Below are 15,313 nucleotides of genomic sequence, written 5' to 3'. Positions count from 1 at the left end.
AAAGTGGAATAAGATGTATAGATTAATTCACAACAAAGAGAAATAAGAACTGCTGACCTACTGAACCTGAGGTTTTATCAACATCTGTAATTGCCCCTCAGATGTACTTTTCTCATTGAAAAAACGGTGTCCTTTTTTCCTGAGCGCCAAAACAAACTTAAACATCACATGGTGGTTGATACCAAGATAACAGCTTGTGCACATTCGCAGGTTTCTAATGACATCATTCCACTTTCTTTGCTAATTCAGTGAGATTAGTTTCTGCACAACACAGACAGCTCCAAGGTCACGGACACTGGTGTAAAGTACTGGAGAAAAGAAAGAGAAATGCTCTCACAATGTGGTCCCTGAATATAGGAGATCTCAGGTTAGATCCTCCAAACAACTATCACCCTTTGGCTAGGAAAAGGTGAAGTTCCACCCTACATACCTAAAAAGACCACAAGATAAGTAAAGATAAGTAAATATGTTAATAGACAGTTTTAAAAAAGGATAATAATATGACTGAGCACTGAGTGTATCTTGTCTAGTTTCACATATCCCAGTTAATCATCAGCTGTTAGGCAATCCTTTTTTTTTTCATTCATTCTACAGAAAAACTTGCAGTAGATTGTAGCCTTACTTAGCTAATTAAAATATCAAATAGTTGAAGCTGTACCTAAATAGAAACAACATGTATGTATAGAAGTACAGAAGAAGGATATAACAGGCATAAACACTGTAGCACAATTGTTCCTAACACAAGGCAAATTCCATTCTGCTTCATTATTGCTCTTTTGTATACAATTTACATTTCTTAAACTGGCATCAATAAAGCGAACACAACTGGAAAAGATCTAAAGCAAATGTGTACAATACATCTCTCTCTGCTGATGCATTCCTTGACAGCTCTTTAATTAAATACACAGGAGTGACAATGTATAAAAATGAAGCATTCCAGCTTTCAGTAAGCCAAGGTCTGCAATAATAAAAGTGAGAAACAACTGCAGTACGAATAATATAAAATGTCCTCTATTGTTGTATATCCGTCTGAATCCCTGCTGTGTACTTTCACCACTTATCACAAGCACATATCAATCTTACTGTAGTCTAGACTTCCTGTAGCTCTAGGCTGCAGGGTTTATACCTCCCTGGAGCACAAGTGTCCATCTCTGGTTAAGCAGCACACACATCAATTCTCCTCTACAGCAGGTCCCCACACTAATAACTGTACCCTTCCCGCACTTCCCATGCCATCAAATATAAAAATACTTGAGCTGTTTTTTAATGTGTCACTACATTCAGCTTTCTAATCTTCCTGAATGAATCTGAGCAGTATTAGTTTGAAGGGTAACTGATTATTGTAATATTGTAATTCAATAAGTGGCTTTGTGATGCAAAGTCCTGGTACCGTTTTCTTCTCCTAGTCTCACATAGTCAAGTGGGACTCAGAGCCTGTCTTTCCAGTTACTTTCATTGCCACATTTAATTCTCTTTCATAAATACTTCCATAGTGAAGACAAATCCTGCATTTTAAAAATATATATGAATACCAGGAAACCTGATCCTTTTTCCATTTCTTAATGTCAGAAAGTCTTGTTTACAGTCTTGTCTTCATAGCAACAGCAACGGCTTGCATTCCCATTCACATGAAAACTCCTCAATGACGGCCTGACCATTTCTAAAGAAACAGTAGTGCAGAAGTCAGTTTTGCTTGCATTTCTATGACGTCATATGCACAAATCACAATGGTGTTTCCTACTGTGGGGGATATTGAAAATGCAGACTACTAAGGGAGAATCCATGTGGTCATTTGGTAAAACATAGTCGATGCAGCTGTTCATCAGAACGTCGGAGAGTCTGGTGTCCTTTTGATGGCACCTGTGGCCAAGGAATGAAGGGGATCTCTGTGGACACCAGTCATTTGTCAGGCCTGAGTAGTTTTCATTTGTCTGCGTGCTCTACAATCAACAAACTCATGGAAGAGTGATGACTTGATGGATATTACATTGAGTCAAACCACTACTGCGTTCCTTAAGACACCTAAAAATACATACACATACCTACATGCATACATCCAGACAGTCTCCAAATAGACAATTTTCAATCTGCTCAGCTCAAGTAACTTAGTACAAATTAGTACACAAATCATGACTTTACTGTTAAAAAAAACAGGTTTAACCAATCGTATCTTGCTGCTGATATAAACAAGTAAGTAAAGAGTGAGGCAGTTGAAATGAGAAGATGGCAAAACCAGACTTAAACAACTGAAAGATGTTTAAGATGTTTAAAGATGTAAACTATTTCCTGTGTTTCATATTTAAAGCTGTCTTTTCCATTTCTACCCAGCAAGCCACCAGGTTAAATGTACAGCATGAACTGAGAAAGCAATTAAATGGACACATCCTGTAATGAAATTGTATAAAATCTGGAAATGGTTACCGAGATAACATCACTTGGGTCATGTTATCTTTACTGGTTTTGGCAAGTCATTTTAATGTCAAATGTTTCTGCTAAATAAACTTCCTGCTGTTATTTACTAATAGTATCCCATGTCTGGAAAACTAGTTTGCTCTAGGCCTAGGCCGATATGTTTTTAGACAAACAACAACAAAAAACTATGGGTAATTTCCCAAAGCCCTATTGAACCAAATTATTATGAATTATTTTATGGAAAATATTTACCTAGATAGTTGTATTACTCCTGTAATTAGATGTGACAAACAATTATCAACAAAATCTTTGAAATACCTCCCAGCAGAATGCACAGCACAAAGAGGATGAAAGAAATATGAAAAACAGCAGGAAACTACACACAGTTTGTTCTAATAACAGTGCAGAGCAAATCAAATTCTGCAGATCTTTCATTTTGTAATGGCATCGTCTGCTCCGTTAGGTCATTTATTAGGGAATGGAATCTGTGGGTCTTGAATACCAGCCAGACCTCAAGAACAGTGTGCATCTATAAAAACAAACCGCTGCGTCTCCAATCACCTCCTCAAAATCCATTTCCTTTGCTTTCCTCTGCCAACAAATCACCAAACTGTCCAATGACATAAAGAGATCGCGGAGAGGCTGCCTGTACCAGCTACTCCACAGCTGAAATAACAGTATGCATTAAATCTCTCCCCAATCACCAAACAGTCCATCAAAACTCTCACTGACAACTGCACAAAGACCCGACTCCTTAAAAAAAAAAAAAAAAAAAAAGTGTGTGGATGTTTAAACAATCCATCATTTTCTTTATTTTGTAGAATTAAAATAGGTGGAGGATTAAAATACCTCAATAACTGAGTTAAGACAAGGCTTGTGTAATCTTTGGATCCTCCATAGACATCCATAGAGAGACAAAGTTTACACCTTTACTCTGTGCAGTCAACCTGAACCTTTACTGTTTCTTAATCAGTGTTCACCCAACTCTGAAAAGACATTATTGATAAATGTTGTTCATTACACAAACACGTATTTATCAAATGACAAATACCATTACTTCAAAGGAAGGGTGTGAATACCTTGGACTAACATATCAATTTTAGGATTTGCTATGGTTGTTGCAAAAAGTCTTTGGGAGGCTAAAAACTGGGCACAAAAGAACAACTCAACCACTTAATGCTAAGAATGATCATAATAATTAAATCCTTTCTTTTTTGCATTAAGCCCAATTAATAAATGTAGCATTCTACCCATAGATTTATTCCTTTTCTCTTTAGTATGTCCTTAAAGAAATTCACAAATGTATACAAATGTGGTTCTAGATTAAATAGTAAACCACCTCCTACTGTTCAAACACTTTGAAGGAAAGGGCATTTGCAATAATTAATTATTTTCTTGGTCTGGTTGCTATTGCTGAAATTAATAAGATCACAGAACTTCAATGATGTCCAATCCAATTACTCATCAGTTTGGTGTATAGTATCTTAATGACTAAGCTTTTAGTACTCCATGCAATTTGAATAACAGTAGGGGAATGCTTTCTTCCATTTCGTTTTCACAGGTTTGTTTGACCAAAAGTGTGGCAATTGCTTGTTTGATAAAGGCAGTGATTGTTTTGTTAGCATCTTTCATTCATTCATCTTTCATTTCATTTCATTCAGCTTACACTATGCATTATTTAAAAATGTTGACAAATAAATCAATTTTCCTGGCTAACCTTTTCAAAATAAGCACAATTGAAAGGATTTCAGTATTTTGGCCATATAAAAGCATGTATCATAATAACTGTCTCCTTGCATATCTCTTCATTACTTACGCTGATATTTCATCATATTTCCATCCCATTATTATAAATAAAAGTTTAATTACAAACACTCTCTGATAGTCTCTATCACACAGGCTCAGTTGCCTGGCTACCCTTTTGCTGGGTCACTGCAACTACGGTCAGGCAAATGTCCAGCCTTCCTGCTTCTGTAGGACACTGAGGAGCAGCTGAGCAAGTAGACATTCTCAGTATTACAAGGCATTACAAGCTTGTGTGATTAACAACAGCTTAGTACAGACAGCACTGACTAACAACTGACTACAACAGACAGCACATAAAAAGCCCCTCCATCTTTTGACAGCTGTTTTCAGTGGTTCTAATTGCTATCTTGTTTAGCATCTGTAGCGAAACTACTACCTCAAAAAGAAGAGAAGCACAGGGGGGGGGGGGGCAAAAAAGAAAGTTTCACCAAGAAACGATGTGCTTTCATTGCTCTCAGCAGTGTTTAATCCAGGGAGGAAAAAAGGCCATGCTTTGTTTCAGGGAGAGAAAAAAAGACCCAGAGGGAATGATGATGAAACGAAAACATATCCGCCACTCCCCAAAGACTGAGGTGTAAATCAAAGGTTTTGTAGCAACCCAAAACTGACTGCATTTATTCAGAATCAACCACAAAGATGACATTTAACTGCCGTCTCCTCATGTTGTTGAGTTTTTAGAATGAGAATAACTGAAGTGCATTAGGGGAGTTTATTTTTTATTTTTTATAAGAAGACATCTACTTTTCTAGTAGTTCAAAGACATTTGAATCTTTAATAGAATAAATAAGATATATCAGACAACATCCTGAAAACTTTTACTTAAGTCATGATGGCACATTTGCAAAAAAATATTCTCAGTGGATTGCTCTTCGGAGCAATATAGTTAGGCAGCAACAAGGCAGCAACAAGGCAGCAGACCCCAGTTAAGATATGATCAACCAGGATTTTCCAGGAAAAACTCTTCAGTTTGACCATAACATTCATATCAAGTAGCAGACCTTGGATTTGATAAAGCACACATTCTCTGCCATAAATCCACGCAGCTGACTTCAGGTGGGCATGGCAAGAAACCACAAGAAACACTGCTTGGTATTAAGCCGTTTCCATTTAACAGGACTCAGTATCAACAACAAAATTCCCCTCCAAGCACCTTGTGGTTTGCAATGAAAAACATCATCATCAGCAGGACAGCAACGTACCCTTTATGGAGTACATAGTTAACTGTAGAAGGCCACCAGTAACCAGCATCTGACTTCAGGAATGTTAAACCTTAGACAACAAAGTCGACTTTTCAAAGAATGGAATTGCCAATTCCACACTCCAGTGTTAAAAATAAAAAATAAAAGGTTAAATTAGCAATTGGTGTATTCGTGGCCCGAGCAATCTGGGCACAGAACTAGGGTAAGGACTGAGGCTTCTGGCAGAACGAAAGAAGTTTCTGTAATTCTTTTCAACTTCAATGCCTCACGGCCAAGCCACAATATTATGGAAAGCATATGCCGAGCTTTCGTGTAATTATATAATGATCACTGCATTCGCTCTTTACCAATTTCCATTACATATCGCTTATATGCTTCTTAATTTGAATTCTTTGTCATGCTTTACAAGCTCAATAATACCTTCATGGTGCTTGGTCTCATACAGGTTCATAGGGACCCATTCAAAAGATATGCTCCATTAGGGAATGGTGAGATATAAGCGATATAATCAACATAGACATTTGTGTGGCAATTAATTATTTTCAGATCTTAAAGGAAAAATGTAATTGTTTCCCAAATGCTGCTCATGTCAATTCAAATGGTCCTTCACCCACTAAAGTCAATTATATGGCTCCTGCACTCCATTGCCAGTGATTCCTGTGGCTTGGTGCTAGCTGAATGCTTCTTTCTGTGCTGAACGCAAGCAAGCTGTAACTGCTGTATAAATATCCATTTAATTTCCTACCCTTTCAATGAGACGTCTTATATATCTGTCAGATGTCCTTCTGCATTCAGAAAGTTATTTTCCCTCTTGCATTTGAGAACCCCATAATGACTTTATCAAGTATTGTTTCCCGCCTCTCACAACAATAAATATACTGAATATTTAATGCGGAAAATGTTGCAATCCCAACAATGAATATTATATATTACAGCCAAATGACATTGTTATGCCTCTGGGATATTTCAGTTCATAACCTTTATCCTCATCATCAAATTAAAATCTGTCCCTCTAACTGAATGCACAGCACAGCAGGAAACAGGACAAAATACAAGCATTGGGTTTTCTGATTGTATTACAAATCTGTGGCTCAAATTTTTAAGATCCAATAACAAGCATTGAGCGATTAACATTTATGACACACTTTCATCTGAGTGTCAGACTCTACAGCAGCTCATCTCGTCCTCGTGTCTCTGATTAGAAAGACCAAGTGGATCATCATAAAAAAACACAACAACAAAAGTCATGGTGCTTTTTCTCTTCTACATCTGTGTCCTGTAGGTCACATTGACTTATTTTTCATATTAAGAGGCCATGACTGAAAAACTATGCACAACAGTGGTGGTTTTCAACTCTTTCTGTACAACTTCCCACGGTTATCAGAAGGTGCCGGAGCTTGCCTTGAGGAGAGAACTGTGCACTGACGAGCAGGTTTAACAGGAAAAAAGCTGTGTCCAACCAATACAAAATGTTTTCTTTAGTGTAAGTAATCCCCAGCTGACAAGTGTGAATTTTTCTAAAACATTGTTACTAATAAAAGCACAAATAATTTGTATTGAGTAAATTCATATTCTGATGCATGTTAAAATTGTGCCTAACTTTAACTGGACATCCAGGTTACGCCGATAAAGAACCTGTATAAGAAGGTGTTTAATTGCATATAACCCACACAACTAACACTGTTGGGGGTAACACTTAGAAACAATGTTCAAATTAATTTAACAAGAGTAAGTTTTAAAAGATATGCCAGTCAGGGACATGCAAGAGTAGATCAAATGATTAAGGTGGTATACATGTATCTGCACATGAAAGGCGGCTGATGTGAAGTAACCAACTGTTTTAATGGATATTAACAGAACAGCGACTGTTAAAACAACAAGTCACAGCTTGAAATAGCTAAGAGCAAATATAACATGTCCAATGATGTTTGAAGACAGGCAAAACAAAGTGCATGTAAGTACAATGCAGGAATGTGCAAGTTAAATGATTAAACTAAGCTTTACAAACAAAAATATGTTAAATAGGTTGTTAAACATTTCAAAAGAATAAGGACTTACAGACCTTCATATACTCTGCCTCTACTCAGAGTATATGTGCATTTTCTGCTGATATTAAACTGCAACAAACTGAATGACTTTCGCAAATGTCTTTAAAATGTACATTGTTATTTACTACTACTACTACTGCTGCTGATACTAATACCAATAATAATAATAATATTAATACATTATTTTCCAACAATCACTTCTCTGACAGCTTTTGCGGTATAAAACTTTGTAAAAACCATAGGCTGTGCCATTTTCCATCCCTATGCTTATCCTCTGTTCTGTAAACACCCATTTTATTTAACGTTATCATCATTTACTACTACTACTCGCCTACAAGCCTACAAATACATTTTATATGGGCTAGAGCCAGAAATGAAACAATTGTGAAAGTGATACTCTTAAGGTTATCAGGCTAAATTGAAATATTACAACCAATTTTCTTAGCAGAGCAACCAATAAATGAATCAAGAAGGCATCACGCATAATTAATAACCTAAAAGGATTATAAACTGCATATAAAAAATCAATAAAATCCCAGCCTTCAAGTTTCCTAAGAACTTAACAGGAGGTATTACCATAATCAGTTTTTATCATTTATTAAATCATGTGGATCAAACAAAACTAGAGATAAAATAATCAATCTGCAAATCAATGGGAATAGTAGTAGGTAAAAATAATTATTTAGACATCAATATTTTTGAGATTGCTTTAATTAGTTAAATGAGATGTTTATGTCTAAATCCCCCAGAATAATACATTCTATTGTGTTTGATTCTTTAAGTAAACCAAATGTAGACTTATTTACATTACAAGATATACTGGGCCACTGCTTAATTTTAACTGGAAAGTATAGGACTACATGTCTATTTTATGCACACAGTTGATCACATCTTGTACATACCCGTCTCCTTTTTGCTACCCTTTCCACTTTCCCTGTTCTTCTTCAGAACTGCCTTGAACATTTTGTGATTGTTGAACGCCTGCTCTCCCCCTGTGTAAAGGAAACAGAACTTTGCTCAGTGAAGTTGAAACACACAAACACACACACACACACACACACACACACACACACATAAACCGTTTGACATGTGGCATCAGATTTTGTGTTTAATAAACACTTCTCCAAACATTACACCTGGCCTTATTTTACCCTGATTAGTTTCCAGTGCTAGGGGCAGTGAAGGGTTAGTGAGGAAAGAATGTTCTAATATTTAAACAGAAAGAACAAGGTCTCACTATCTTGATAGAAGCGAAAACAATCTGTAGGATTCTCTGCATTCCACATCTAATTGACGCTATGTGGCTGAACTTGGGGCTTACCAGTCAGTTACAATAACATTTAGATGCCGAATTTATTTTCTCATAGTGTGTGTGAGAGCGTATCGCAACAAAAAGTTTCTATAAAAAGATTCAGAGAAAATAAAAAGTAAGCCTATACGTCTTTTAAAGAGAGATTTTCGAGAACACTTCAAACTGTTATTTTGGTGTTCGACACATTGAGGCCTTTGAAGAGGATTTCATTCTAAAACCAAAGAATGGTCACAAGGGAAGTAAAATGCTCAGGCCCTTTGCATATTTAAGCACGGCAAATCTGACCTCATAGGAATGTGAAGTACTGGGACTTCAGGAGGCACTGATTAAAGCTTTGAAAACCAAAACAGCGGATACACATGGTGAAAATGATTGATACAGGAGATGAACAGAGAAGAAATGGATATGACAGTTTTTCATACGGTGACAAAAGACAGGATCAGCAGATCGAAGCATTAGGTTTAGTCTCTCATTAAATCGGCAACCCTCTCTTCTGTATGGTGTTACATAGCAGTGACACGGTCAAACAAGCCTGCCAATTGTACAAGGGGGGTTGGTGTGAATACGGGGGCTCGGAAAGCACTGAACCAGGCGGCCCCACTCTACAATTCAATAAGAAAAGCCCATTCTTTTCCATCAGCCATGAGAGGCTCGACAAGTTGCATCAATCCTGCCCCGCTTTCAGACCTGATGATGTAACGTAGGCCTCCTTTAAAGATTTAATAGAATAACAGTTGACCATGGGAGATTAATAATAAGGCTGCACAGCAATACCCAAGTAAAACTCACTGAGCCAACTGAATCCCACAGATTAGTAAGATTTAAAACCTGTTCCTGATATGGAGACTGTGGCTGTTATCTGTTATAAAAGCCTTTGGGGAAAAAAAGGAAAGAGCTGTAGATTTAAAAATAAAACTATGACTTCAGGCAGCCTTATCCAGTGCTATCAAATACACCAAACTAATTTAATGGTAAAAGAATGAAAACATAAAAAACTTTTTAAATAAAAGTGCAAGTACGTATACAAAGGTATAAACACTGCAAATTTTTCAGGTTTCTCTCAAATTTGTTCATGTACTGTAGGTTTAACATGCCAGCAAAAGAGATCAAGCTTCCTGAGAAAAAAGGCAGTGATGGTGAACGTACACATTAGCATTGTAAAGCACTCTGCCAAGGGCACTGTAATGGAAAGAAGTAGATGAAAAATTAGTCCCCTTGGTATTGACAATTACCCTTTTGAGGCTACACTGAAGTCAAAAAGTAGGTTTGCCAACTATGTTCAGAACTAATCGGATGATACAGTAAGTCCACTGTGGGGGCTGCTCTTTTTTATCCCTAACTATCTGTTCAGAAACCATCTGTAAGGCCAGCATAATGGGATATTTAACCGTCTTTTGAAGGGCGTACTGTACTAAGGACAAAGGCGCACATTAAAGGATCAGTGTCTCTTCTTACACAAAGCAAGGTCTATTAAAGAATCTTTTCAGGGCCACTGTAGTACAATTTGTGGAGGCATAACAAAAAAAATGTATGCATATTTTGGGTAGCTCATACACAAAGTTTATTAAAAATCAAATTTTGCACAACAATCGCACAGCTCATACTGAACAGCAGTTCCCGGTGCAGTACGTACAATACAAACATCTCAAATCTCATGCTGAAGAACAAGCAAGCACAGTTTAACGGCAGGGTTGCTTGTGCCCTTTAGTGGAGGGGATCCAGTGAGAAGGAGTTCTCTCCCACAGCTGAGTAATCTCTTGTGGGCTCTGTGCCATGCTGCCAGCGTGCCACACACGGCAGGGATAACCTGAGCCGGATATTAAAATAGCTAAGGAAGCCAAAGAATTTCAGGAGCGTTTTGCACCTGCGGACTGGGCTGGGTTAGGTCTGCCAAAGGTCTGCCAAAGTTTGATCAAAGCTGCCCAAATGGGCAAAAGGCACAAATGACAAACTTCAAACTGGCAGCTGTGATGACTAGGTTGAGACAAGCAGGCCCAGTTTGACAGCAACTTGTACAAATAAGCAGCTCCAGCCTTATACTCTGTTTTTGACACTTCCAACTGAGGTCATCAGCCCTTCGATTTACAGTCCCATGGAGGCAATAACCAGGTTTGAATATGATAGCTTAGCTGATAGTTGTAAAGGAGGTTCATCATTATATCATCATTGATTATGGCACTTTTATAGTTGACAGGAAAGATAATGTGATTACACTGACAGTAAAGCTTATTATTTTGCTATTTGGGAACAATTTGAATTATGATTTTCTGGCTTGTTATTTTGTTATGTAACACAAAGTGGGTGAACTAAATCTACAGGTATAATGTATGTGAATGTATTATTTAAAACTAGATTCTCAGAAGTACATATTTCCTTAGTAACTATGCTAACAATGCTGGGTTGCATTCAGGGCTCACATAAATAACCATCTGGAAAACAAGAGAATAAAGAAAATCAAAGAGTGACAGAGAGAGGGAAAAAGGAAGCACCATACATTACTATTTTGCTCCACATTTGACTGGTTTCAAACTGAAACATCTAGCCAACCAAGCTGACAGTGTCTCTCACTAAGATATAAAAAGGTATTGTAGCACAGTGGCAGTTCTACCAAACTCCTTTTAACCCCTGTGTTTGGATACAAATACCACAGCATGGGAAACAATATTGGCTGCTTTTTACACAGGGGATGAAAGAAAAAAAAAAAAAGCTCAGCCACACTGGTCCCGGTGTGCTGGCACACAGCTGTGCTCTGTGCATAATTACAGTATTACCGCAATTGTTAACCTGTGCACATTTGAATCCCCCTTTTAAAAAGACAGGAAGGAGGCTGTGTTGCATTTTAATAAAGAGTGGATTAAAAGAGATGCCAGTGCTTTATTCCAACATTTAACATTTAAGATAAGTGACATACTGCAGCTATTCTGTTACACTGAGCGACTCAGCAGAATCAACGGTTACATATGGCCTTGCCTGTCCGGCTGTTGCCACAGAAAATAAACCAGTAATCTGCTATTTTACTTTCTAGGCACTTTACAGGAATCACTAGCATAAGAAGGCAGTGTCAATAATGCCTGTATGGAAAACCACATTATTATAATTTTTTGTATAATTTCTATACAGACACCCTTATCCAGGGCGACACATTGGATATACCAGATGTGAGCAAGAGAAGAAAGGCTTTTAAGTTCCTGATTTTCTATTTTAGCTTCAGTACAGCAAGAAATATGAATACAGTACTTGAAATCAGTTACATTGTACAGTTCTTCACATAGGAGAATTAGATAAAAAGTGATTCATACGGCATAGCCACCCCATTATGCTTACAAGAAGAGCTGAAAGTCAAACTGTGTGCCAGGCCTGGGGTCAACTGACCTTTTTTAAATTCCAATTCTCTTTTTCAGACCCATTCCAAATTCCAATTCCAATCTTTTTGTCCTTGACAAAATAGACTCTACTGGAATTGGAACTGAATTGAAACAGGAATCACAAACTGAACTGGAAGGGAAAGACTGGGATTGATCCCAGACCTGCTGTGTGCCGCCTGACAAACAGAGTGAACCATTGACTAACCCATCCGATTAAAGGCTGGCATTCTTTTGATAATAGTTCTCCATGATATATGCATAGAGGAATGTCAGTTCCACTTCTTATCACAACCGAGGAACTCTCAGGACTTAGTCAGACTTTCATGATGTCACCTACAGCAATGGCGCCATCAGTTTGCCCCAGTCACCTGCAGAGATCAAGACGAAGCCTCAGAGAACATCTACAGCATTCATCTGCAGAAATATCAAATTGCTCATCTGCTTGATAGAGCACATTACACAAGCCCTAATGCACTCAATCCAGTATCCGGGATAAAAAATGTATGAGTCTTGTACATAATGCTACACTGCAGGTAAAAATTGACATTATACCTCGGCCCAAAGGATCCAATTAATCCTGCATGATGTTACATATAAAAAATAAATCTATGTATTGTATCACGATATGAATATTTCCATTTTGTACACACAAGATCATTTATTTATGTAACTGAACAATCCTTCCCATTGCGGCATGCCAGGCTCCAGGCCAGTTCAATACAGCCTACCTCTCTCTGTTCCTGCACATCATTTCATCACCACGTTTATCAGGTGAGCCTGTCTGCTATGCTGGGAAGCATCTCGCTGAATTAAAATGCATAGCCGTCACATACAGTAATAAAATGCTAATCACACTGGTGACGAATGGAGGTTGAATAGAATTAGTTAGGAATACAGGGAGCCTTCCCGAGATGCTTTGTAGCATGTTAATGTTAGGCCATATGACAGGAGCTTGGAAGGCATTCCCTTCTAGGAATCTGAGCAGATACCTAGAGTACAGCTGTGGGATGTTGGACCTCATCTAGTATCGAGGCTTTTTAATTGTTTTTTGCCAATTGGATTAAATAAGTAAAATACATATTTTGGATAGCTTTTAATTGAATTCCTACACATCCAGTATTATAGGTGATATATTATTGGCTTCACAGCACTGACATTTCTATGTCCTTCATTTTGTTCCTTTTAGGGCCTTGGTGAGGGTGTGATCTCGAATCTTCCAGTAACAATAAACAAGGGCTTAATTAAAAAGAAATAATGGAAGAATACTCATCTTCTTTAAACAAACAAACACATGTTCTAGGCACTCCCTCCTTCATTACGCAAAACATCACCACCTCAACCGCTTGACATGAAACAGCTTTGCAATTTTTTGAAACCTCAAAATAAATATAACTTATAAAATAATTCAAGTATAGCCTACATTTATTTCAGAGTTGTTTAGAAATGCATTAAAATGTCTTTACTTACTTTCTATGTGTCACTTTGTGTTCACTAATATGATGTACACAGATTTAGGCCTATATTCAATTGACAGATGCAAAAATGCACCATAAGGCATCTGCCAACCCCCTTTAATTTGCTGCAAGACCTTAGAGTGCATTGCTGAAGTTTCACTCAAAGACTGTCCTGGCATTCAGCCATTGTATTTTTCCCACATTATTCAAAGACTTTTTTTTCCCTTCTCTCTCTCTATGAAGTCTTTCTTCCGGTAATGTAATTTTCTTTCTAAATAAGGTAATGCAATACAAGCTCAAATATTTAGTGCATCATATTCTTTTATAATGAGGCATTATTACTTTAAAGGGAAACTTCAAAATTAAATACAATTCACTCATTATAATCTAGCAAAATATCTGCTGCACTTAAAAGATGCATATTGCAGCCTTTACTCTCATTTAGGTTCCCAAGGATACCAAACAGCAACAAGAAATATAAGAGAACAACACACACTAATAATAGAAGGAACAGGTACTTACAGCTAGAATTTGAAAACTTCAGAACGGGGCCTGCAAGTGTTAAAAACTGCAACATAACATGTTTAACCACACAGAAGAGGGTATTAGACTAAGCTTTTCAAGAAGGAGATGCGATCAAACATTAAGAATGCTTTGATTTTTGTCAGCAAAACACTATAGAGTGTTTATTTGATGCAGTTTCCCTGTGAAGTTTATTAGAACTATCCTAAAATCTGTGCCACAAATTGTCTCAAAGGTTTGTGCCTTCCTGTTAGTTCCCAATGATGAAAGGTTTGAAACTGCTAGGTCCTAGGTTTATTCCTCTCTGAGAAACTGTAAACAAAAGCTTCTTTGCTAGTTTTAAATACAGACAAAAAAGCAATGATCTTCCAAGAATGTCCAAACAGCATATACTTTATGTCCGAACTGAAACATGGTGACTCCAACAAGTCTGTCCTGATTGCCTAGCAAATGTCTAGTTTCCTCATAATGGTAAACCGTGGAATTGAAATTTACAGACAAATTACATGATGTCATAGAAAACAGACTGGAAGTCAATTTAAAAAAAAAAAAAATATTTAGGCTTCAAATAACTAGAGTCTGTAATCACAAATAGAACAGCAGCACTAGATTTCCAATTTGGTTCTCTCAGTCAATCCTAAACCTGGGACAGTTTTTTAAACAAAAAAACTACTATTGCTGCTGCAGACAGTCTTAAAATCAGCCATTTAAGCGTTTTCTGGTGGTCAGACAGATAAACAATATGTATTTCAATCTGCTGTGTCTATAACTTATTGCTAAGACATGGTATTTTCAAGTACATGGTTTAACAAAGTTATACATAATTAGGCATTTTTCCAGGACATTATGGCAATGGTGATTAATCTGTAAAACACAGATGTCTGTTTGATCTTCATGTCTTGGGATAGTGGGTACCAGGATAGAAGAATGTACACATTGTCATAAGGTTACATTGCCCTTACATACTAAGCTGGGCAGGTCAAATATGAGCCCAGGCAATGTGCAAGAAAATACCCTGTCCCTGACACCCCTGTTTCCTTCCCAATCCATTAAAGTCCTGTACTTAATCTTTCAATTCCATCTCCTCAATTGTTTCCGTTTCTCTGCCTTTGCTGCTACTTTTCTGGCAATAATTAGCTGTCTTCCTCGTAACAGCATAATCATCACAACATTCACTTCAAGGTGGCCATGAGCT

General features: G+C 37.3%; 1 protein-coding gene across 3 annotated transcripts in view; it reads right to left on the bottom strand.

Annotated features, from left to right (window-relative positions):
- Positions 1 to 15,313, bottom strand: part of LOC136711731 (protein TANC1) — a 118,363-nt gene that overhangs the window by 91,336 nt on the left and 11,714 nt on the right. For all 3 annotated transcript variants that reach the window (XM_066688176.1, XM_066688178.1, XM_066688177.1), the window contains exon 2: positions 8,368 to 8,457. In XM_066688176.1, coding sequence (XP_066544273.1) covers positions 8,368 to 8,457 — 90 coding nt within the window. The remainder of the gene's footprint in view (positions 1 to 8,367; positions 8,458 to 15,313) is intronic.

Source organism: Amia ocellicauda, chromosome 16, assembly GCF_036373705.1.
Source record: "Amia ocellicauda isolate fAmiCal2 chromosome 16, fAmiCal2.hap1, whole genome shotgun sequence".
Taxonomy (NCBI): Eukaryota; Metazoa; Chordata; class Actinopteri; order Amiiformes; family Amiidae; genus Amia; species Amia ocellicauda.
Note: the sequence above shows the minus strand (reverse complement) of the source record. Positions and strands in the feature narration are given on the sequence as shown.